This window comes from Chrysemys picta, chromosome 23, assembly GCF_011386835.1.
Source record: "Chrysemys picta bellii isolate R12L10 chromosome 23, ASM1138683v2, whole genome shotgun sequence".
NCBI lineage: Eukaryota > Metazoa > Chordata > Testudines > Emydidae > Chrysemys > Chrysemys picta.
In genome coordinates this window covers 17,737,008-17,758,064 of record NC_088813.1, presented here as the reverse complement: position 1 = coordinate 17,758,064, position 21,057 = coordinate 17,737,008, and the positions used below count along the sequence as shown (strand labels likewise).

Below are 21,057 nucleotides of genomic sequence, written 5' to 3'. Positions count from 1 at the left end.
TTGGGTCACTTTAATCAACTCTCTGGGCACAGCTCCCCAGAGATAAAGGGCTTACAGGTGCCAAACCCCGCTGGGCTGCTTGTGCTAGCACTATTGGGAAATGGACACAGCCAGAGAGCCGGGGGCAGAATGGCCACTGCCACATCCCCAGGTCACAGCACATCCCTTCGGTTGTCCCTGCCCCTACCAGGGTGAACTGGCACGCACACTGTGTGTGAGGTCACACTGCACACAGAACGCCATTCTGCCAAGCGCCCGCGGGCATGACCTCGCCTACACCACGCTGCTGGGAGTGGAGCAGCGTGTGACAGCAGACAACACCATGCCCGGAGAGGGGCAAACCGCTCAAAACCAGGACACCCGGTTGCCTCCCCCAGACACGGGCTGCAGGCACCCACCCTGCGAGAAAGGGGCAGGAAGCCAGGCCCATCCCTGCGGGGTGCACTCGAGAGGGGCTGGCAGGCCCTGCTGCCCCGACACACCCCAGCAGGGCTCGGAGCCACGAGAGGAACCGGGCCAGGCATGACCCTCCTAACCTGGGCAAAGCTGCCCCACCCTGAGCCCAGCCCAGCCTTCGATCGATGAGCTCGGCGATCGATTGGCCGGGTCTGTCCCAAAATGGCGGCGCCCATGCCAGCCGGGCGGTAGGGCAGGGGAGATGCTGCTGCTGGGGCTCCGCGGGGCGCTGGGCTGGGCCCGGAGCTGCCGCCTGCCAGGCCCCGGCTGGAGCAGGGGGGTCAGCGGGGCCCTCCGCCTGCAGGAGCCGGGAGACGGGCGCTCGGGTGAGGCGGCCTGCGGGGTTCGGGAGAGAGAGGCCCGCACGTGGGCTGAGGGGCCCGGGGAGGGTCGGGGGGGGACCGGGGAGGAGGGGGCTGGAGGTTGTGGGGAGCTGAGGGGAAGGAAGAGGGGTCAGGGGGAGGAGGAGGAAGAGGAGGAGTGGGTAACTGAGGAGAGAGGGCAGGGAGCTGGGGAGAAGGAAGAGGGGTCGGGAGGAGGAGATGGGGAGGAAGAAGAAGGGGGATGGGGGGAGGAAGAGGGGGCAGGGGGATGGGGGAAGGAGGGGGGGATGGGGGGAGGAAGAGGGGGCAGGGGGAAGGGAGGGGGGCCAGGGGAGGAGGGTCAGGGAGCTGGGGGGAAGGAAGAGGGGTCGGGAGGAGGAGCAGGGAGCTGGGGGGAAGGGGGTGGGGAGGAAGAAGATGGGGGAAGAGGGGGTAGCTGGGGGGAAGGAAGAGGAGGGGTGGGGAGCTCCAAGCTGGAGGGGGGAGCTGCAGGAGTTAAAGGCCAAGGCAGTAAGGGGAGGTTCGGCTGCAGTTGGCTGAGGACTGTGCGGAGTGGGGGGTGCTGCTGGAGTTTTGGGATGTGAGATGGTTGGGGGGCCGAGGGGGGGGGGAATGCTGTGCGGGCTCCCTGCTGGGACTAAGGTGATGGGGGAAGCGCAGAATCCTGCAGCTGGGAGATTGGGCCCAAGGGTGGGTGCTGGTCCCTGGGGGGAGTCAGGGGTACTTGAGGCCCCAGGGCTGCGTGAATGCTGGATCCCAAGGTGCAGAGGATACTAGAGGGTTAACAGGTTGGGATAGGTGAGGACCTGTAAAGCCAGGAGCCTTCCATGCAGGGGGGAAATGCTGGGTCAATGGCTTTTTAGTTGGCGGCCAGGGATGCTTGATGCCCGGGCACTGTGGTGGTGTATGCGTCCAAGCACGCGCACAAGCACCAGTATTGGTGCCACAGGCTTGGTTACCAGCTACTTCAGCCGATTCCTGCCTCAACCTCCGAGATAAGCTTCTGTGCCGATAGACCATTGCTGCCGGTCTCCTATTTGCCCCTTCTCTGTCCCGCCATGGAGCTTGAGCTGCTCCAGACCTCCTACAGACTACATTTCACGGGGTGTTGGTGACACACGTGACTAGGAAGTGACAGTTGCTGGTTAGTACAGCCAGAGTGTTACTGTGATCATCTGGGACAATTGCTTTAACAGCCTAGGGAGCTGCTGCACTGAGTTGTAGTGAGTAGAGGGTGAATTGCAGGTCCTGTAATGCTCAGTAATGGACAACGTCCGCAGGAGCCTGCTATTGAGAGCGCTGTCCTTCAGACGCCCTGCGTCTCTGGACATGCAGCATCCTTGGATTATGGTGCAATCGAACATCCGCTTGAAGTATGTTCTCTAGTGCCTCTGACACAGACCTAGAGAGCTCACGCAGGAGCCCAGGCAGAGGGTGCTCTAAAGGCAATCTCCCAATACAAACTTATTTACGTTCTATTGAGTATATTCTTACCAACTCTCTCAAGCATATAGAGAAAATGTATTTATGTGTCTAGTAAATCTTTGCTTTCTTCCATGAAGTTTATAGCCCGCTTGTTCAGACAGCCAGAGGTTATGCCAGGCCTGTCAAAAAGAGGAAGCAAGGTACGGTAGAGACTGGATTTCGAGCACATTTCACAATGTTTTATTCTTAATAACATTATCACCAATTTGCGGGGGGGATTGCACCCTAAAAGTGTTATTAGACACTTGAAGGGCGGGGGGGGGGGGGGGGATTTGATCATTTAAATCATGCTCCAGAAATCCTAAAAACAATTTTCAGACAGCAAGCATGCTAGGTTGGTCAGAAACCTTAATTGGACTGTCATGTCTCGAATACACAGGGAATGCTCGCTGAAGTCAACAGGAGCATTTGCATTGATCTCAGTGGGTTTGGATCAGAACCTAAATCCAGAATACAGAAGCCAGGAAGTGGGATCATATCAGCTCCCATCACCTGTCGTATCCACCCTCAAGTTCAATTCAAAACTGCTTTCTTGGTTTACCCTTCACAATTGAAAGATCCATCCCCTCTTTTCTCTTGAATTATCTCCCTCTGATCCACTCCCCCTCCAAATTCTCTAAGGTGTGAGACAGCCCTGATTTGATATGCTGTTCCCCACATGTTGATCTTTTCTTTGTAGTGCTCCCCAGCCATCTGGATGACCTTCCTCCTACCATGCTGAAGAAAGATTATGCCAATGTCCCAATAATAGATAAGTATGTTCCAGAGGCAAGGGAAGGGGGGGGGGGGGATGCTTAATCACTTCAGAGATTTAATTATTAAAGACATCTAACCACAGAAAGCGGTAGCTGTAATACTGCTAGCACTTACATAACAATGTACAGTCATTTATCTAGAGAGAACTGCAGAAGTTTTGAAATAATGGGTAAGCGTCTGAAATTTGCAGAAGTGACCACTGATTATAAGAACATAGGAACTTAAGAATAGCTATACTAGATCAGAGGGACTGTGGCCAGTCCAGAGGGAATGAACAGAACAGGGTGGTCCATCCCCTGTCGTCCAGCCCCAGCTTCTGGCAGTCAGAGGTTTAGGGATATCCAGAGCATAGCCAAGATGGTCAGGGGCACAACTCTAATAGCTATTGATAGACCTTTCTCCATGAACTTATCTAGTTCTTTTTTTAACCCAGTTATACTTTTGGCCTTCACAACATCCCATGGCAACAAGTTACACAGGTTAACTGTGTGTTGTGCAAAGTACTTCCTTGTGTTTGTTTAAACTTGCTGCCTACTAATTTCATTGAATGACCCCTAGTTCTTGTGTTATGTGAAGAGGTAAATAGCTCTTCCTTAATCACTTTCTCCACACCAGTCATGATTTTATAGATCTGTATCGTATCCCCCGTTAGTTGTCTCTTTTCGAAGCTGAACAGTCCCAGTTTTTTTAATTGTTCCTCATATGGAAGCTGTTCCATACCCCTAATCTTTTTTGTTGCCTCTCTCTGCACTTTTTCCACTTCTAATATATCTTTTCTGAGATGGGGTGACCAGAACTGCCCACAGTTTTCAAGGTGTGGGTATACCATGGATTTAGATAGTGGCATTATTATATTTTCTGTCTTATCTCTTTCCTAATGGTTCCTAGCATTCTTTTAGCTTTTTTGACTGTAACTGCACATTGAGTGGATGTTTTCAGAGAACTATCCAGATCTCTTTCTTGAGTGGTAACAGCTAATTTAGACCCCATCATTTTGTATATATAGTTGGTATTGTTTTCCACTGTGCATTACTTTGCAGTTATCAACATTTAATTTCATCTGTCATTTTGTTGCCCAGTCACTGAGTTCTGTGAGATCCCTTTGTAATTCTTGTATCGTCTGCAAACTTTGCCACCTCACTGTTTACCTCTTTTTCCAGATCATTTATGAACATGTTGAACAACACTGGTCGTAGTACAGACCCCTGGGGGGGCACCACTATTTACCTCTCTCCATTCTGAAAACTGACCATTTATTCCTACCCTTTGTTTCCTGTCTTTTAACCAGTTACTGATCCATGAGAGGATCTTCCCTCTTATCCCATGACTGCTTAGTTTGGTTAAGACCCTTTGGAGAGGGACCTCATCGGAGCCTTTCTGAAAGTCCAAGTACTGGACATTCACTGTATCCCCCTGGTCCACATGTTTACTGACACCCTTAAAGAATTCTTATAGATTGGTGAGGCATTTTCTCTTTACAAAAGCGGTGTTGACTCTTCCCCAACATATTGTGTTAGTCTACATGTCTGATCTTTCTGTCTTTTACTCTAGTTTCAACCAGTTTGCCTGGTACTGAAGTTAGGCTTACTAGCACTACATTAGCTATCCTCCAGTCATCTGGTACAGAGGCTGATTTAAGTGATAGGTTACATACCACAGTTAGTAGTTCTGCAGTTTCATATGTGAGAACACTTGGGTGAATATCATCTGGTCCTGATGACTTACTACTGTTTAATTTATCAATTTGTTCCAAAACCTCCTCTATTGACACCTCAGTCTTGGACAGTTCCTCAGATTTGTCACCTAAAAAGCATGCCTCAGGTATGGGAATCTCCCTCACATCCTCTGCAGTGAAGAGCAATACAAAGAATTTATTTAGCTTCTCTGCAATGGCTTTGTCTGTCTTGAGTGCACCTCAAGGTCCAGTGGCTCCACTGGATGTTTGGCAGGCTTCCTGCTTCTGGTGTACTTACAAATGTTTTGCTATTTTTGTCTTTTGCTAGTTGCTCTTCAAATTCTTTTTTGGCCTGCGTAACTATACTTTTACACTTGACTTGCCAGAGTTCATTCCTTTCTGTTTTCCACGGTAGGATTTGACTTCCAATTTTTAAAGGATGTCTTTGTCTCTAACTGCCTCCTTTATGCTGTTGTTTAACTATCAGGGCATTTTTTTGGTCGTCTTAGTGTTTGTTTTTTATCTGGGATACACGTTTAGTTTGATCCTCTAGCATGGTGTTTTTAAATAGTTTCCATGCAGCTTGCACGCCTTTCACTCTTGTAGTCACAAGAAAAGTTCCTTTTAATTTCCACTTATCTAGCTTCTCCGTTTTGTGTAGTTCTCCTTTTTGAAGTTAAATGCTACTGTGGTGGGTTTCTTTGGTATTTTCCCCCCTACATGGATGTTAATTCAATTACATTATGGTCACTGTTACTGATTGGTTCAGCTACATTCACCTCTTGGACCAGATCCTGTGCTACACTTAGGACTCAGTCAAGAATTGCCTCTCTCCTTGTGGGTTCCAGGACTAGCTGCTCCAAGCAGTCATTAATGATGTCTAGAAATTTTCTCTCTGCATCCTGTCCTTAGAGATACCTTACTTTCTGGGTGCCCAACTTGAGATGCTTTGGGGTCTGATTTTCAGAAATGCTGGGCACCCAGAGGAGGAACCTGTGGGTTCCTAATAGTTCTAGAAATCAGGCCTTGAGGTGTCTCAAAATTAGTGGTCACTTCTGAAATTTGGGCCCAACTGCATGTGTGTGGCTGGACTCTCTTGCCCACATGGAATCGCACAGACTCTGGGGGGATGCTGCACAGATATAGTTTGAAGGATCATGGCCTTAATAGGAATCATTTTGTCTTTGAATGTTCTCGGAAAGCTAATCTTCAGCATTCAGATTGCACATCATGTAGGTTTTGGAAGTATCAGTACTTCATAGTGAATTGAAACGTTTCAACCCTAGTATCCAATTAAAACAAAAAGCTACATACTGCCTCTACTCTTAGCAGTGATTTCTTTTAATGAATGCAAGAAATGGTTTGATTTCCTTATTACTTTTTATTGGAAGAAAGCCTAACCTACTCTATTTTAAAGCTCTTTGAAACATTTACAGAAATGCTAATCTGTTCTGAAAATCTAAATCAACCTTCAGAGTTAAAAACAAAATAAATACATTGCATTTTCTGCTTTGTTTTTATCAATCAATCTCTGATCTCTCTGCAGGGTTGATGATGTAGTGAAAAGGCTATTGTCTCTGGAAATGGCCAGCCAGGTTAGTGTCTTTCTGCTTGTGTAAACGCTGGAACTTTGGGTGGCAATGTCTCTGTAAGATCTGTCTATATGCTCAAAATTATTTCATAATTTACTTCTTCTGGTTTGTTAGTTTTGCCAAGTGACTTCAAACCTGGTGGTTAATAACTCACCCTGATCTGTTGGTAATTAACTCAAAACACACCTGAAATTCACCAAAAAATTCTCTCATTTATACTAGTAAAAAATAATAGCACATACATGTATTTTACATCTATTAAAAGAAGTGAGAAAATGCTAGAAGAATCACAGGAAGAACTATAGGGCTGTTGAGTGCCAGCAAATGATATCGGCTTATTCTAGAAAATGATACACCGTCAAAATTCATTTAAAACGTGGTTTCATTACTATTTTTCAAGTGCCCCAAAATGCAGGCACATCAAAGACAAGAGAAGGCCCTCATCCCATGGAGCTGCTTAGTATCTACGTTCAGAAATGTACAACCAGAATAGGACACATGCAGATAACGTGGAGTTCTCCAACTGCACTGAGAGAGACCAGGCCCAGTTCCTGGTCCTTCATCATACAGGCAGGAGCTGGGAGCACTTTGGTGTGATCATGGTCAATCCTGCAAACTGTTAAATGTCTAAGTGCTGCTCAAATATTAATACCAGGGAAGCGTTTAGTACAGGGGTTCTCAAACTGGGGGTCGGGACCCCTCATGGGGTCACGAGCTGTCAGTCTCCACCCCAAACTCCGCTTTGCCTCCAGCATTTATAATGGTGTTAAATATACACAAAAGTGTTTTTAGTGTATAAGGGGGGGTCGCACTCAGAGGATTGCTATGTGAAAGGAGTCACCAGTTCAAAAGTCTGAGAACCCCTGGTTTAGTATTACTACCCTTGTGAGGTGGCAAAATACATTAACTTGTGGTTAGACTTGGAGGAATTTAATTCTTTTTATATAATTTTATGCATAATATCAATGTTTATTTTTAAGCATTTTTGTATTTAATTTTTCATAGTTGCAGGAAATTATGGGGGGTCAGACCATAATTATTTAACGACTAGACGTTGAGATTCAAAAAGTTAAAGCTTTATAACCTTTAAAACGCACATTGTCATCATCACATGTCAAAATATACAAAGTAAATATCCTTAAATCAAACTCTAATAAGTTCTCATGCAGCATTTTTCTTATCTTGCCTATTTGTAAATTTTGACTGTTATCGATGGAAATATTTCTTCATCGGTTTGTGTGTGTGAATGTACAGTGATACCAATCTTTACCGACTTTTCCAATAAAAATCTAATCCTTTCAAGCCTAGGCTGGTGTTGCTTAATAGCAAATCTCTTCAGCTAGTTAGAGAGAAACTGCCAAGGTTCTGAAGGGGAGACGTGCATTCCAGCAGGGCTGGATGACTCTCTGAGCATGTCAGCTAAAGGGCACGAAGGCGTTTGAGTGTGAGCAGGCACCTTTCTTTCCACATCTGTGTGTGTCTTAAGAAAGGGGGTTCCTTGACTTCAGGCCTAAAAATAGTCTTTCTAGTGCTTACAGCTGAGAACTTCCTGAATTCTTCTTTGCTGTACTCTGACACTCAGTGGCTGCCTTTCCCTACACTCTTTGCTGGCTGAAGAAGCTCATGCATTGAGCAAAGCCATTCATAAAATACTTGGCTTTTCCCCACACTTCCTCTGGGCGTGTTGGGTTGGTGTCAGTGCTTTGAGGCAGTGGGGTGTCTTGCATCTAGAATAATCCCCAAATAACAAAGCTGAGGGCCTTGGTTTCTGTCTGTTGCCCACAGAGGGAGAAAGTGAAGATAAAGACGCAGCAGTTGATAGAGAAGGTCAGGAGGACTCCCAGTGACACCGGTTCCTTCGAGGTACAAAGTAAGTCCAAGAGCCAGAGGGAAATCCTCAATGGAGAGCATCTCTTTGCTTTAATCCAGCTGTTTCCCCTATCATTTTACCAAGGCTCCTGTGAGAACTACAAGAGCCACCTTTGTGGGAACACTGGGAAGATGTTTCACCTGCAGTAGGGCACTGGGGGACCCTCAGGGTCTGGGAGTGTGACAGATGTAACATGCTTATCCACTGGCAAAGGGAGCGGTTTGAATTTTTCTAATGAATACCTGTGGCTGCTGCATAGAGAGACATTCTTGTAGCTCTGTACTTCAGAGACCTGGGATGGAGGATTCCTCTGCAGCTGTTGATGTTGCTGCAATACTTTTCCAGTAATATGCTTCTTCTGGTTTTTCCTCCACTGTTTCTGCAACTGTGATGTCCCATGCCCATCAGAATGAAGCAATACTCTGGGGAGGGCGTGCATGACCGGAATTGTGGCTTTTGAAAGGTCACTGTTGCGTTTAGAAATAAAACTCCTTTCTGTACACATACCAATTGTTTAATGAAACCCCAAAGGATGGGGGCAGAGGCAGGGGTCAGGCTGCTGCATGACCATTCATTTGACAGGGTGTAACCTGAATACTTCCAAACACGCGACCCTGTGTTAAAGCTCCACACTGAATCTGGCACCCATTGTCCCCTCTTTCCCCATCTGGAAAAAAGAGATTTGCCTCGCCAAGCTTAGTCAAAGTGCTAGAAAGTTCACAGTATCCTCCTTCCTTCCTTCCAATGCTTTCCATTACAAATGTCTGCTAGGAGCCTTTCCAGTTACAATGCGGAAGTGCCGCACACCCCAAAGGCAATGTGTGGGTTAACCAATTCCAAGCATCCACATCACACAAACCACTGCAGCTGGCAGTTTCAGCACAAAGGCTGAATTGGCAAAGGAAACTGAACTTCTCCCCTCTAGAGGCAATCCCTACAGGCCATGTCTGATGTATATTGGTAGGGGGCAGTGGGTACGTGACTGATTTGAATATAGCCCGTATTGTTAAACAGACTGGGCTTCTTCCTAGTCCTCTGAGGTTGACACCAAGTGGAGCAGAGTGACTATAAAGCCGTCAGCAGTTAAGCAGGACAGCAGGCGTTTCAGCTGTAAAGGCAGGCTCTCATTGTTGTTAAAATAATCTTAATACATAATACACAATTTCAAAATCATTTTAAACTGATGTTTAGGTTTTGGGTGTTTAATTTGAAGATTTGTTTTGCATTTTATTTTTTTTTTAGAAATTCTGTACAAATGCCCAAAGTTCTTTGCAAATCTGATATCCAAAATGTATCCACTGTAGTGTGTCAGAAGCCTGAGAAAACAACCGTGTCCGAGAACACATTGCTGCTTTTATGCAATCTCTTGTTTCTTTTATAGCTGCTATTTTAACTGCCAAGATTCAAACTCACCAGGAGCACCTGCAGAAGCACCCCAAGGTAATTCTCATTAGATATGTAATCTACAAATTTGAGACCAGCCAGAGGTCTTGTACTTTGGTTCAGACTTAGAGGATTTGAATTGTGAGGAAGATCCTAATTCAGTTTTTAAAATGTCTGTATCTCCTCCCTTCTAAAGCAGTGAGGTCACTGGTAGCGTTTGAAGCTGGAGGATACTGTAGGCAATAGGTCGTTGCTTTGAGTTTTGGTGCACCTGACTGGAGAATCTGTGGATCACAGTTACATTTTCAAAGATTGAAATTTGTCCAAATATGTTCCTGGAGCAGGAAGCCACTGACTAGATGCATTTGAATCAACAGCTAAACTAAATCATGCTGCTAGTGCAGATAGGCTTTTCCTGTGTTTGTTATTTAACATTTATGTATGTCAACTAGAAACCCATTTCCTTCTGGCGTAAGTTAGGTTGACTTAATTTTGTAGCGTAGACATGGTCGGAGAAGATAAGGGCTGTTCTCCTGGACTGGGGTCCAGCTAGTCCAATATCCAGCCTGTAGCAGCAGTTGTACCTTGTGTTTCAGCGGAAAACAGAAACACTTGACGTGTCCTTGGCTGAGAGTGTGCAAGAGTTGTGCATATAGTGTGGGGAGGGGGTTGCTTCTGACCCCTGCAGGAAGTTCTTCTGCCCTGAAGCCAGAGATTCCCCCTAATAACATGGTTGAATTATCCAACCTCCTTTGCAAAGGACGAACCAATGGACCCTGCCGGGTCAAACTGGTCCCAAATGCTTCTGTAGGATTTGTAATGGAAGCAGAGGTTTTAGCCAGCGAGACTTCCCCTGCAGTCTTTGGCACCTGGCCATTGCAGTTTATGCTAGTGCTGAGGAAGGTGTAATTGAGCAGTAAAAGGGAATACACACATTGAAACTAACCTTCTAGCAGAAAATTGTAAATCGAATGCAAAATGCCATTCGACTTTTCAAATTTTCGTATAAAAATCTGAGGTGCCGGTTCTATCCTTTAAAGAAAACGGTTCTTAAAATATTACTCTGAACCTGACTGGGTCCCCGTCCGCAATAACCCGGGCTGCTGAGAACTGCGTATCGGGAAGGAATTGCAGTCTGACTGCAGCTCCGGAATGTGAAATCCTCTCCAGGACAAAAGTAACCGGCGCCGCATGCTGATGGCCATGGATTGCCGGAAGAAACTGCTCAAGTACCTGCGTCGCACCCGCTATGAGACTTTTGAGCAGACGTGCAAACAGCTGGGCATCCAGTACACGTTACCGCCACCCTATTGCAGGCGAATGACCCGGCGATGGGCTGCTAAGAAGGCTTTCTGCCTCAAGGTAGGAAGCGGAACTAGCAAGCCCAGCTCCGCAGAGTGTCCGGGGGAGCAGGCTGGGGACTTGTTTGCACAGCTGGAGCAGACTTTCCTGCTAAGGGGCGCAGTGGTTTGGATCACTGGGCTGAGGTGTGGGAGGAGGGGAGGTTGTGGCTCTCTCCTGGGTTTAGGGTTGGAAGTTTGAGGGTCGCTCTGGGAAATGATCCGAGTTTGGACAACTCTGACCTTTCACTAATTTTCATTCATTTTTCAAACAGCTCCATAGAAGGTGAGTTAGGAGCTGGATGTGTTGGAGCAGGGGCGGGCAAACTTTTTGGCCTGAGGACTGCATTGGGTTTCCGAAATTGTATGGAGGGCCGGTTAGGGGAGGCTGTGCCTCCCCAACCAGCCAGGCGTGGCCCAGCCCCACCCCCTATCCGACCTCCCCTCCCCCCCCCCCCCCCCCCCGTTCCCTGTCCCCTGACTGCCCCCAACCACCCTATCCAACCACCCCTTCTCCCTAGGGTTACCATATTTCAGCAAGCGAAAAAGAGGACGGGAGGAGCCCCGCCCCCGTCCTGCCCTAGCCCCGCCCCTGCCCCTCCCCCTGCTCCTTGTCCCCTGACTGCCCCCTCCTGGGACCCCTGCCCCTAACTGCCCCCAGGACTCCACCCCCTACCTAAGCCTCCCTGCCTCTTGTCCCCTGACTGCCCCCTCCTGCCATCCTAACTGGCCCCCTAGAACCCTACTCCCTGCCTGTACCCTGACTGCCCCAACCCTTATTCACACCCCCACCCCCAGACAGACCCCTGGGACTCCCACGCCCCATCCAACCACCTCCCCCCCCGACAGCCCCCCCCCCCCCCGAACTCCCAAACACTCCCCCCGCTCCTTGTCCCCTGACTGCCCCCTCCTGGGACCCCTGCTCCTGACTGCCCAAAACCTTATCACCCCCCCCCAGGAAACCCCCCCACGAACTCCCAACGAACTCCCCCCGTCACTTGACTGCCCCCTCCAGAACCTCCCTGCCCCTTCTCCAACCCCCTGGCCCCCTTGTTGTTGGCCTTTCTTCGCCTAATGTCTCTGTGAGCTTGCTCAGGCCTGAGCTGTTGTCCGGCAGGCTGGGCAGCAGTGGGGGAGGAGCTCCAGACTGCCGGAGGCGATCTGTGACTGCAGGGAGGGAGGGAGTGCTCTCAGCTGCAGGGGAGAGGAGGGGGACGTGGAGGACATGCTCTCTCTGGCTGTTGGAGCCCCATGTAAGTGGCACCATCCGGCCGGCTGCCCTGTTAGCCACGCACGCTCTGCATGGGGGGGAAGTCCGGACATTTACAAATTCCCCCCGGACGCTATTTTTAGCTCAAAAAGCCGGACATGTCCGGGGGAATCCGGACGAATGGTAACCCTACTTCTCCCTGTCCCCTGCCCGCCCCCCGGAACCCCTGCCCGCATTCAATCCCTCTGACCGCCCCAACCCCTATCCACTCCCCCCGAACTCCCCTGCCCTCTATCCACCCTGCCCCCTTACCATGCTGCCTGGAGCACCAGTGGCTGGTGGCGCTACAGCCGCGCCGCCCGGCTGGACCCAGCCACGCAACACAGAGCACCGGGTCAGGCCGGGCTCTGCAGCTGCGCTGCCCCAGGAGCATTGTGCCGGCGGCGCAGTGAGCCGAGGGGGGCAGGAGCTCGGGGCCGGGCAGGAGGGTCCCGCAGGCCAGATGTGGCCCACAGGCCGTAGTTTGCCCACCTCTGTGCTGGAGTCACTGAGTGAGCTACAAGGCAGCCTGCTTTTTAACTCTCTGAAAGCTTCAAGGTTTGTTGCTGAATTGCTGTGAATGACGGGTGTCAGCGTAGCAGCCGTGTTCTTCTGGATCCGCAAAAAGAACAGGAATACTTGTGGCACCTTAGACACTAACACATTTATTTGAGCATAAGCTTTCGTGGGCTACAGCCCACTTCTTCGGATGCCTAGAATGGAACAAATATTGAGGAGATAGATAGACACACACAGAGAGCATGAAAAGGTGGGAGTTGTGAATGAGAGATTCTGCTTTCCGTTGCAAACTTGGGACAAATCCATTTCTTCAGAGTCCCACTAGGAGAATGAATATGTAGAAGTGAAAGTACAAACTTCTGTTAGGTCCTGGGAACGGATGTGGGCCTCAGCTGTGGGTTGGAGTCTAACTTGTCATCTACACTCATGTAACTGAGCACAGAAGTAAAAAATTGTATTTAAAAAATTTTTAAAAATCCCTGAAAAGGAATATAGTACTTTGGCCCAGCAAAAGAATAGCTGTGTGGAAATGAATATATCAACTGGAATTCTTGTACTTGGAGTCCCAGAAGGTGCGAGCATGTCAGGTACAGTTGCTTTTATTGAGACATGTAGTGTCCCTTCTAAACCTTGATGCTCTAGGATTTAACGGATCTTCCCTAAGTTCTTGCATGACCCTGACCTGATGTTAGAACTGTTTTCAACAGGGGTACACAGTCTTCTTTCTTCCCTTGCCCCCTAACTGCAGGTTTTCAAAGAGGTACAGAAACTGAAAGCACCCGAGAGGCTGAAGCAGAGACGAGAATGGCAAGCAAAAGCAAAGGCCGCAAAGGAGCAGACGCTGCAAGGTGAAGGGACCCCGGTATAGCAGCACCCTGAGCAGATCTCACATGCTGTGCCTGCATGTGAAAAATAATTTGTCCCTCCAAAATACAATAAATGATTTTAAAGCTACTATTTCCAATTTCTTGGTGTGGGGGAGGGTGTGTGTAGTGTGTCCTCTGTATCCGGTGTGAGTGATCAAAAAATCTGACTGTTCAACAGAAATACCCAGTGGGTGTAATGAGCAGTTTGAGGCACTTTAGCTGCTACGGTCAAGTGTGCGTTCTTGAGCCTTGTCCTCACTGATTGTGCTAAGAAAACTTTAATTTTAGGGATCCCACTCCATCGTAGGTTGGCAAGTGATCGTTTCTTCGATGTGAAGCTCCTTCCCTTTAGACAGGGGTCTAGCTCAGGGGAGGGCAAACTACGGCCCGCAGGCCAGATCCGGCCCCTCAGGGCTTTCAGTCTGGCCCCGCGGGATTGCCATCCCCGTGGCACAGTGGGGCTAAGGCAGACTCCCTGCCTGCCCTGTCCCCATGCCGCTCTCGGAAGCGGCCGGCACCGTGTCCCTGCGGCCCCTGGGGGAGGCAGAAGGCTCCGTGCGCTGCCCTTGCCAGCAGGCACCAGCCCCCCACAGCTCCCATTGGCCGGGAACGGGGAACTGCAGCCAATGGGCGCTTCGGGGATGGTACCCACAGGCGAGGGCAACACATGGCAGAGCCACCTGACCCACCCCACCCCCAGGAGCCACTGCCGGACATGCTGGCCACTTCCAGGAGCGGCGCAGGGCCAGGGCAGGCAGGGAGCCTGCCTTAGCCCCGCTGCCACCCCAGAGCTGCTCGAGGTAAGTGGCACTGGGCCGGAGCCCACACCCCAAACCCCTCCTGTACCCTGCACCCCAACCCCCTGCCCTGAGCTCCTTGAACCCCCTGCCACACCCCTCCTGCACTGCAACCCCCTGCCCTGAGCCCCTCCCGCACTCTGCATCCCCTCCTTCACCCCTACCCCTTGCCCTGAGCCCCTTCCTGCACACCGCACCCCCTCCTGCACTCCAGCCCTACATTCATGGCCCTGCATACAATTTCCCCACCCAGATGTGGCCCTCGGGCCAAAATGCTTGCCCACCCCAGTCTAGTTCCTCTTATCACACAATGCAGAGTTAACCTGGAAAACTCACTACCTAATATTGCTGATGTCAAGAGTTTAGCAGAATTCAACCAATGATTATCCATAGAAATGTCACATAAAGGAGAGGAGGGGCAGCTTCAGGAAGTTAGCCAACTCGTGATTTAACACCAAGCCCCTGTAAGTTACACTTTAAATACATTTACCCTTTCGCTTCTCTTGAAAGTGGAAGACAAAGCTTTGAGGTAAGTAGATCTTTTTTCATTTCAAAATGTACATAAATTGCATGTTAAATTACTCTTAGTTATGAAACCATTTCTAGTGCATATTAGCCAAGTACAATGTGTGCATATTAATTTGTCATACATCCAGACTTTTTAAAGCTCCTCTTTGAGAAGCATTCTAGACCTTCAGAGGGAATGCTGTGTTTACTTATTGTGAATATATCTATTTTCCCTGTCAGCAGTCTGATTGAAAAGTGTTCTGATTGATATGCCAGAGAGCTAGCTGAAAATTTTTCATAGTCTGATATCCGTGGTTCTCAAACTTTTGTATTGGTGACTCCTTTCACACAGCAAGCCTCTGAGTGCGACACCCCCCCCCCCCCCATAAATTAAAACACTTTTTAATATATTTAACACCATTAAATACTGGAGGCAAAGTGGGGTTTGGGGTTCAGGCTGACAGCTTGCGACCCCTCCATGTAATAACCTCATGACCCCCTGAGGGGTCCCGACCCCCAGTTTGAGAACCTCTGTTCTATATTTTAATATAGAGGGATTTTTTTAGTAATTGGGGAAACAGTCTGTCACTCTGTGTGTGTGTGTGTGTGTGTGTATTTTTTATATATATATATATATAAAAAAAATAAGAGAGAGACTTGGACTTTTCTGTATCTTCAAATACTGAATTGCATTTCTAACACACAGTTCTATGTCGTAAGTGATGTGTAGTAAATTAGCACCTGTAGATAACTGACTGCAGCTGTGAACTCATGATTAAGGATAACATTATGTCACAGAAGTCATGGATTCCGTGACTTTCTGAGTCTTCCATGGATTCCGTGACTTTCTGAGTCTTCCATGACATTGTCCACTTCAGCCCTGAGGTTTAGGGGCTGCAGCTGGCGGGGGGGGGGAGGTGCCCAGACACCAGCCCCAGAACCCTGATCCACCGTGGGAGCGCCCCGAAGCACTGAACCACCACAGCAGCAGTGGGTCCTGGACTTCCCTCACTGCACAGCAGGGCTTGGGATCTCATCCCCCCCCTCTTCCCCCCCCCCCCCCCCCCGGGACTTCGGTCATCTCTCCACCCTCCACCCCCAGTCAAACCCTCTCCATTCTTTTTAGTAAAAGTCAGACAGGTTGCGGGCTTCCGTGAACTTTTGTTTAGTGCCTGCGACCTGCCTGTGACTTTTACTAAAAATAACTATGACACTATCTTAACTCTACTTGTGATGAATCTTGTGTGCTGACTTCAGACAACACAGATTGGATAAGGTCATGCACCCTTTGTCTCCATTTCCCCATTTGTAAAATGGAGATTACACTGACTTACTTCACATGAGAAGTAGAGGCTAATGTTGCTCTTTTCTAAGTTTAAGCTTACTGGTTCTTTAAGGAGCAAATATGACCTGTAGCTGCACTTTGGCTTTGTTTGCAGAGGGTGCATTGAGCACTAGACCATGTCCCAGACAGTGATCATCCAGCAACCTGGCTCCGTGGGGTCTGCCATCATGTCCCCAACGGGTGACTGGAGCACCGGGAGATACGCATGTTGTGCAGACTGTGCCACATGTAAGTACGGTACTTGCTGCAGTTGTGATGCATTTTTGAGGCAAGCCAGATGATCGCTCAGCGTCAGGGAATAGGTCTGCCAACTGCTGAGACTCTTTGATGTGCATCAAGCACTGGGAGAGCATTTCTGGGAAGATATTAAACATAGGAAACTGGAGAGGGCTGAGACCTGATTACGTGTTAAGGAAGTTGAACAACAGGGGAAGGGGTAGATGTGCAGGGAGGGAGGAGGAATATAGTTCCTTTCCTAATGGTTCACTACCCCGTTGGCAAAACTGAATGATGAATGACTGACGTCCTGTACGCTGTTTGTGTATACTCTTGTTTTGAAGGCTGTTTGGGGACTATCTGCCCAACACTTCTGTCATGTTACGTGGCAAACAAGTATGGCGAGAACTGCTGCCTTGGCATCACTTTTGGAGGCATGACGGCGCTGCGAACTCACATGCGCCTCTCTTATGGCATCCAGGTAACATTGCTTTTTGGAAAGTTTCACTTCTTGGCATTTTCTGTCTTGTGAGCAATGTTTAAATTAGGTCAGGCTATCAGAGCAGCAGGACCCTATTTAGATTGTGAAATGGACCTAACTGGATCAAGGAAGCACCAACAGCACTGAATGTGAACTGACGGAGGGTAATCTTTGCCGTGGAGATGTCTCACATTGTCTGAGAATAAGAACATATCTGCTGTATTGGGTGAAAGTTTAAGTCCATAAAGTTCTGCACCCTAGTCTGCTGGCGGGCAACGTCTGATGTTTCAGAGGAGGCCAACGCCACTAACCCCACCCCGTTACACAGTTCCACAACTGTACAGTGTGGTACATGGGAAGGAGAGATTCCCTCCTGATCCCTGTGATGATTACCTTGCACCCTGATTTTTTAGATTTTTATTACCCTTTTCTCACCATGGATCACTTCAAATGTTATTGCTTGCAATATAATCCAGCTATACTATTTAACTCTGCCTTCCTGTGGGCAGTAATTTCCATGGCCCACCACATACTTTGTGATCTATAATTCCTTTCGTTTGTTCTAAAATTATCCACCACTTGATTAATTGACTCCCCGCCCCTTAGCTTGTTTTCCAAGATAAATAGCCAAATTCTAAACCCATAGTACGGAAATGCTTCCTATGTTAAGGACCTATCTGATCACACTGGCTGACTCAACCCTCACCGGAAACTCCTTTGTGTCTAATGGTTCAACCAGATATGAGAATCAGAAGTGTTTAGACATGGATAAATCCTGTTAGTCCATCTGCTTGGTGGAGATTAAGGGTTCAGTTTGTAGAACAGAATTGATTATGAAACAACACACTTCATCCCGCTTTGGACCAGCAGCTTAATCATTTTAACTCCTTTGCTAGGAACTTTTGATAGAGAGTGATGTTAAAATCCCTGACTTTTGAATATCTTCTGTTAATTCCTTACCTACCACACTTGCAAAACCTACACAAATGAGTTTGTTCTGTTATGCAACAGCACAAATAACTGATCCCCTGTGGAGAAGGATATGCAGGTCTCTTTTTTTTCAACACTACAGTTTCTCTTTTTCTTCAGCAAATCGTTACATTACAAAACACTGTTACCTTGCTGAGGAAGTGGGGAGATGTCCTGTGGCTGAGAACAGTAGCATAGTCTCTCCCTGAATTGGAGGCTGCAGTTAGAACTGTTGCGCCTCAGCTCTGGTATTCAGCCCACACAAACTGCTTCCCCTTTGCTTTGTGTCAGACAACAAATACTAGGGCTGTCAAGCGATTAACAAAATTAAGCGTGATTAATCGCACTGTTAACAATACGCAACAGAGAGTCCTGTGGCACCTTATAGACTAACAGATATATTGGAGCATAAGCTTTCGTGAGTGAATACCCACTTTGTCAGACGCAATAGAAGATCATTTATTTAAATATTTTTGGATGTTTTCTACATTTTCAAATATATTGATTTCAATTACAACACAGAATACAAAGTGTACAGTGCTCACTTTATTTTTGATTACAAATATTTGCACAGTAAAAAACAAAAGAAATGTATTAGGTGAATTGAAAAATACTAAGTGTCAAGTATCAGGGGGGTAGCCGTGTTAGTCTGTATCTACAAAAACAACAAGGAGTCTGGTGGCACCTTAAAGACTAACAGATTTATTTGGGCATAAGCTTTCGTGAGTAAAAACCTCACTTCTTCGGATGCATCCGAAGAAGTGAGGTTTTTACTCACGAAAGCTTATGCCCAAATAAATCTGTTAGTCTTTAAGGTGCCACCAGACTCCTTGTTGTTTTTGAAAAATACTAAGTACTGTAATGCAATTTCTTTATCATGAAAGTAAAACTTACAAATGTAGAATTATGTACAAAAAAACCTTCATTCAAAAATAAAACAATGTCAAACTTTAGAGCCTACAATGGTGGTTGAAGCATGAAGGGACATATGAATTTTTAGTGCATCTGGCACATAAATATCTTGTGATGCCAGTTACAACAATGCCATGTGAATGCCTGTTCTCACTTTCAGGTGACACTGTAATTAAGAAGTGGGCAGCATTCTCTCCTGTAAATGTAAACAAACTTATTTCTCTTAGCGATTTGCTGAACAAGAAGTAGGACTGGGTGGACTTGTAGGCTCTAAAGTTTTACATTGTTTTTGTTTTGAGTACAGTTATGTAACAAAGACCTACATTTGTAAGTTGCACTTTCATGATAAAAAGATTGCACTACAGTACTTGTATGAGGTGAATTGAAAAATACTATTTTTTTCCAGTGCAAATATTTATAATCAAAAATAATATTAAGTGAGCACTGCACCTTTTGTATTCTGTATTGTAATTGAAATAGATATATTTGAAAATGTAGAAAAACATCCAAAATATTTAATACATTTCAGTTGGTATTCTATTGTTTAACAGTGCGATTAATTGCAACTAATTTTTTTGAAAAGCAACAGAGGGTCCTGTGGCACCTTTGAGACTAACAGAAGTACTGGGAGCATAAGCTTTCGTGGGTAAGAACCTCACTTCTTCAGATGCAAGTAATGGAAATCTCCAGAGGCAGGTATATATCAGTGTGGAGATAACGAGGTTAGTTCAATCAGGGAGGGTGAGGTGCTCTGCTAGCAGTTGAGGTGTGAACACCAAGGGAGGAGAAACTGTTTCTGTAGTTGGATAGCCATTCACAGTCTTTGTTTAATCCTGATCTGATGGTGTCAAATTTGCAAATGAACTGGAGCTCAGCAGTTTCTCTTTGGAGTCTGGTCCTGATGTTTTTTTGCTGTAAGATGGCTACCTTTACATCTGCTATTGTGTGGCCAGGGAGGTTGAAGTGTTCTCCTACAGGTTTTTGTATATTGCCATTCCTGATATCTGACTTGTGTCCATTTATCCTCTTGCGTAGTGACTGTCCAGTTTGGCCAATGTACATAGCAGAGGGGCATTGCTGGCATATGATGGCATATATAACATTGGTGGACGTGCAGGTGAATGAGCCGGTGATGTTGTAGCTGATCTGGTTAGGTCCAGTGATGGTGTTGCTGGTGTAGATATGTGGGCACCTCACCCTCCCTGATTGAACTAACCTCGTTATCTCCACACTGATATATACCTGCCTCTGGAGATTTCCATTACTTGCATCTGAAGAAGTGAGGTTCTTACCCACGAAAGCTTATGCTCCCAGTACTTCTGTTAGTCTCAAAGGTGCCACAGGACCCTCTGTTGCTTTTTACAGATTCAGACTAACACGGCTACCCCTCTGATAATTTTTTTGAGTTAATCACGTGCGTTAACTGCAATTAATTGACAGTCCTAACAACTACACATGGGGCACCTCAGAAAATAATACGCTATCATCCATGCCCTTCAAATAACAGTGCCTAGAATCCATCCCTGTAGAGTAATATACAGTAGTGAGGACTGCAGCTGTTCTTTCATCAGTTGTGGCCTCACTGAGGAAGCCACTGATGGGAAGGGAGGGTTGGTGCTATCTTTAAACAAATCTAAATAAGTCTGTTAAGGAACTGGGTGAGAACTGGCCCGTGTGGCCTCTCACCTCTAAAGCACTGGATGAAAATTGTCAAGGTTGTTAATGATCAAAAGTCATTAATGTCTGACAGCGCTTTGCCCTAGACGTGAAGTGAGTTTTAGTGGTCTCAATCCAGTTCCTATTGGCCATCAGCCTCCTGACAAACTGCTCAAGTGGCTCGTAGCTGGGAAAAGCGGGTCCAGTCCAGTCGGCGCAAGTCTACACCTGATACAATAATTAGGTTGTGTCGGTGGGAATTTTGTTTTAAATCTGAAGCAAACCTAGTATTTTGAGGATTGGAGATGTATTATTCAGACAAGGTGTTGCCAAGGGGAAATAGCTGCTTATATTAAAACAAAATTCCTACCTGCAGCACACAACAGGTGTCTCCAAGCCATATAAAAGCTCAAATCTGTGACCATTTCAAATCAACAGCACAGAATATTGGATTTAGGATATGGTTGATAATAGCCCTCCCATTTTATCTGGTGTATGCAGGGAACCATCTGCAGGGATGTACTGGCAATGTGCTTTTGTGGCCCTTGTGAGGTATGCAGAATGGCTCGTGAAATGAACATCCGCTCTCCACACTAAAGGTAAAGAGCACTGCGAAGGTGGGTGAAATCCCAGACAACGCCATTGACCTTCTTCACGAGG

General features: G+C 47.2%; 2 protein-coding genes across 2 annotated transcripts; both read left to right on the top strand.

Annotated features, from left to right (window-relative positions):
• The first annotated feature begins 588 nt into the window (after positions 1-588).
• On the top strand, positions 589-13,602 carry MRPS15 (mitochondrial ribosomal protein S15). The gene is made up of 8 exons (XM_008167102.4): positions 589-782; positions 2,342-2,404; positions 2,944-3,019; positions 6,242-6,290; positions 8,073-8,157; positions 9,539-9,597; positions 10,711-10,902; positions 13,397-13,602. Exons 1-8 carry the CDS (start codon positions 659-661, stop codon positions 13,514-13,516), a joined length of 768 nt encoding a protein of 255 aa, XP_008165324.2. The 5' UTR covers positions 589-658; the 3' UTR covers positions 13,517-13,602.
• A 1,109-nt stretch (positions 13,603-14,711) lies between these two features.
• Positions 14,712-21,003, top strand: LOC101943025 (cornifelin homolog B-like). Its single transcript, XM_008167104.4, has 4 exons — positions 14,712-14,840; positions 16,258-16,391; positions 16,724-16,860; positions 20,899-21,003. Exons 2-4 carry the CDS (start codon positions 16,280-16,282, stop codon positions 20,992-20,994), a joined length of 345 nt encoding a protein of 114 aa, XP_008165326.2. The 5' UTR covers positions 14,712-14,840; positions 16,258-16,279; the 3' UTR covers positions 20,995-21,003.
• The last annotated feature ends 54 nt before the right edge of the window (positions 21,004-21,057 follow it).

Excerpts from the sequence above, each read along its gene's own strand:
- MRPS15 (XM_008167102.4), top strand. The coding sequence starts at position 659 with ATGCTGCTGCTGGGGCTCCGCGGGGCGCTGGGCTGGGCCCGGAGCTGC. Across the intron at positions 783-2,341 it reads GCCGGGAGACGGGCGCTCGG|TTTATAGCCCGCTTGTTCAG; the intron begins GTGAGGCGGCCT and ends TCTTCCATGAAG. Across the intron at positions 3,020-6,241 it reads AATGTCCCAATAATAGATAA|GGTTGATGATGTAGTGAAAA; the intron begins GTATGTTCCAGA and ends ATCTCTCTGCAG.
- LOC101943025 (XM_008167104.4), top strand. The coding sequence starts at position 16,280 with ATGTCCCAGACAGTGATCATCCAGCAACCTGGCTCCGTGGGGTCTGCC. Across the intron at positions 16,392-16,723 it reads TTGTGCAGACTGTGCCACAT|GCTGTTTGGGGACTATCTGC; the intron begins GTAAGTACGGTA and ends CTTGTTTTGAAG. Across the intron at positions 16,861-20,898 it reads GCCTCTCTTATGGCATCCAG|GGAACCATCTGCAGGGATGT; the intron begins GTAACATTGCTT and ends TGGTGTATGCAG.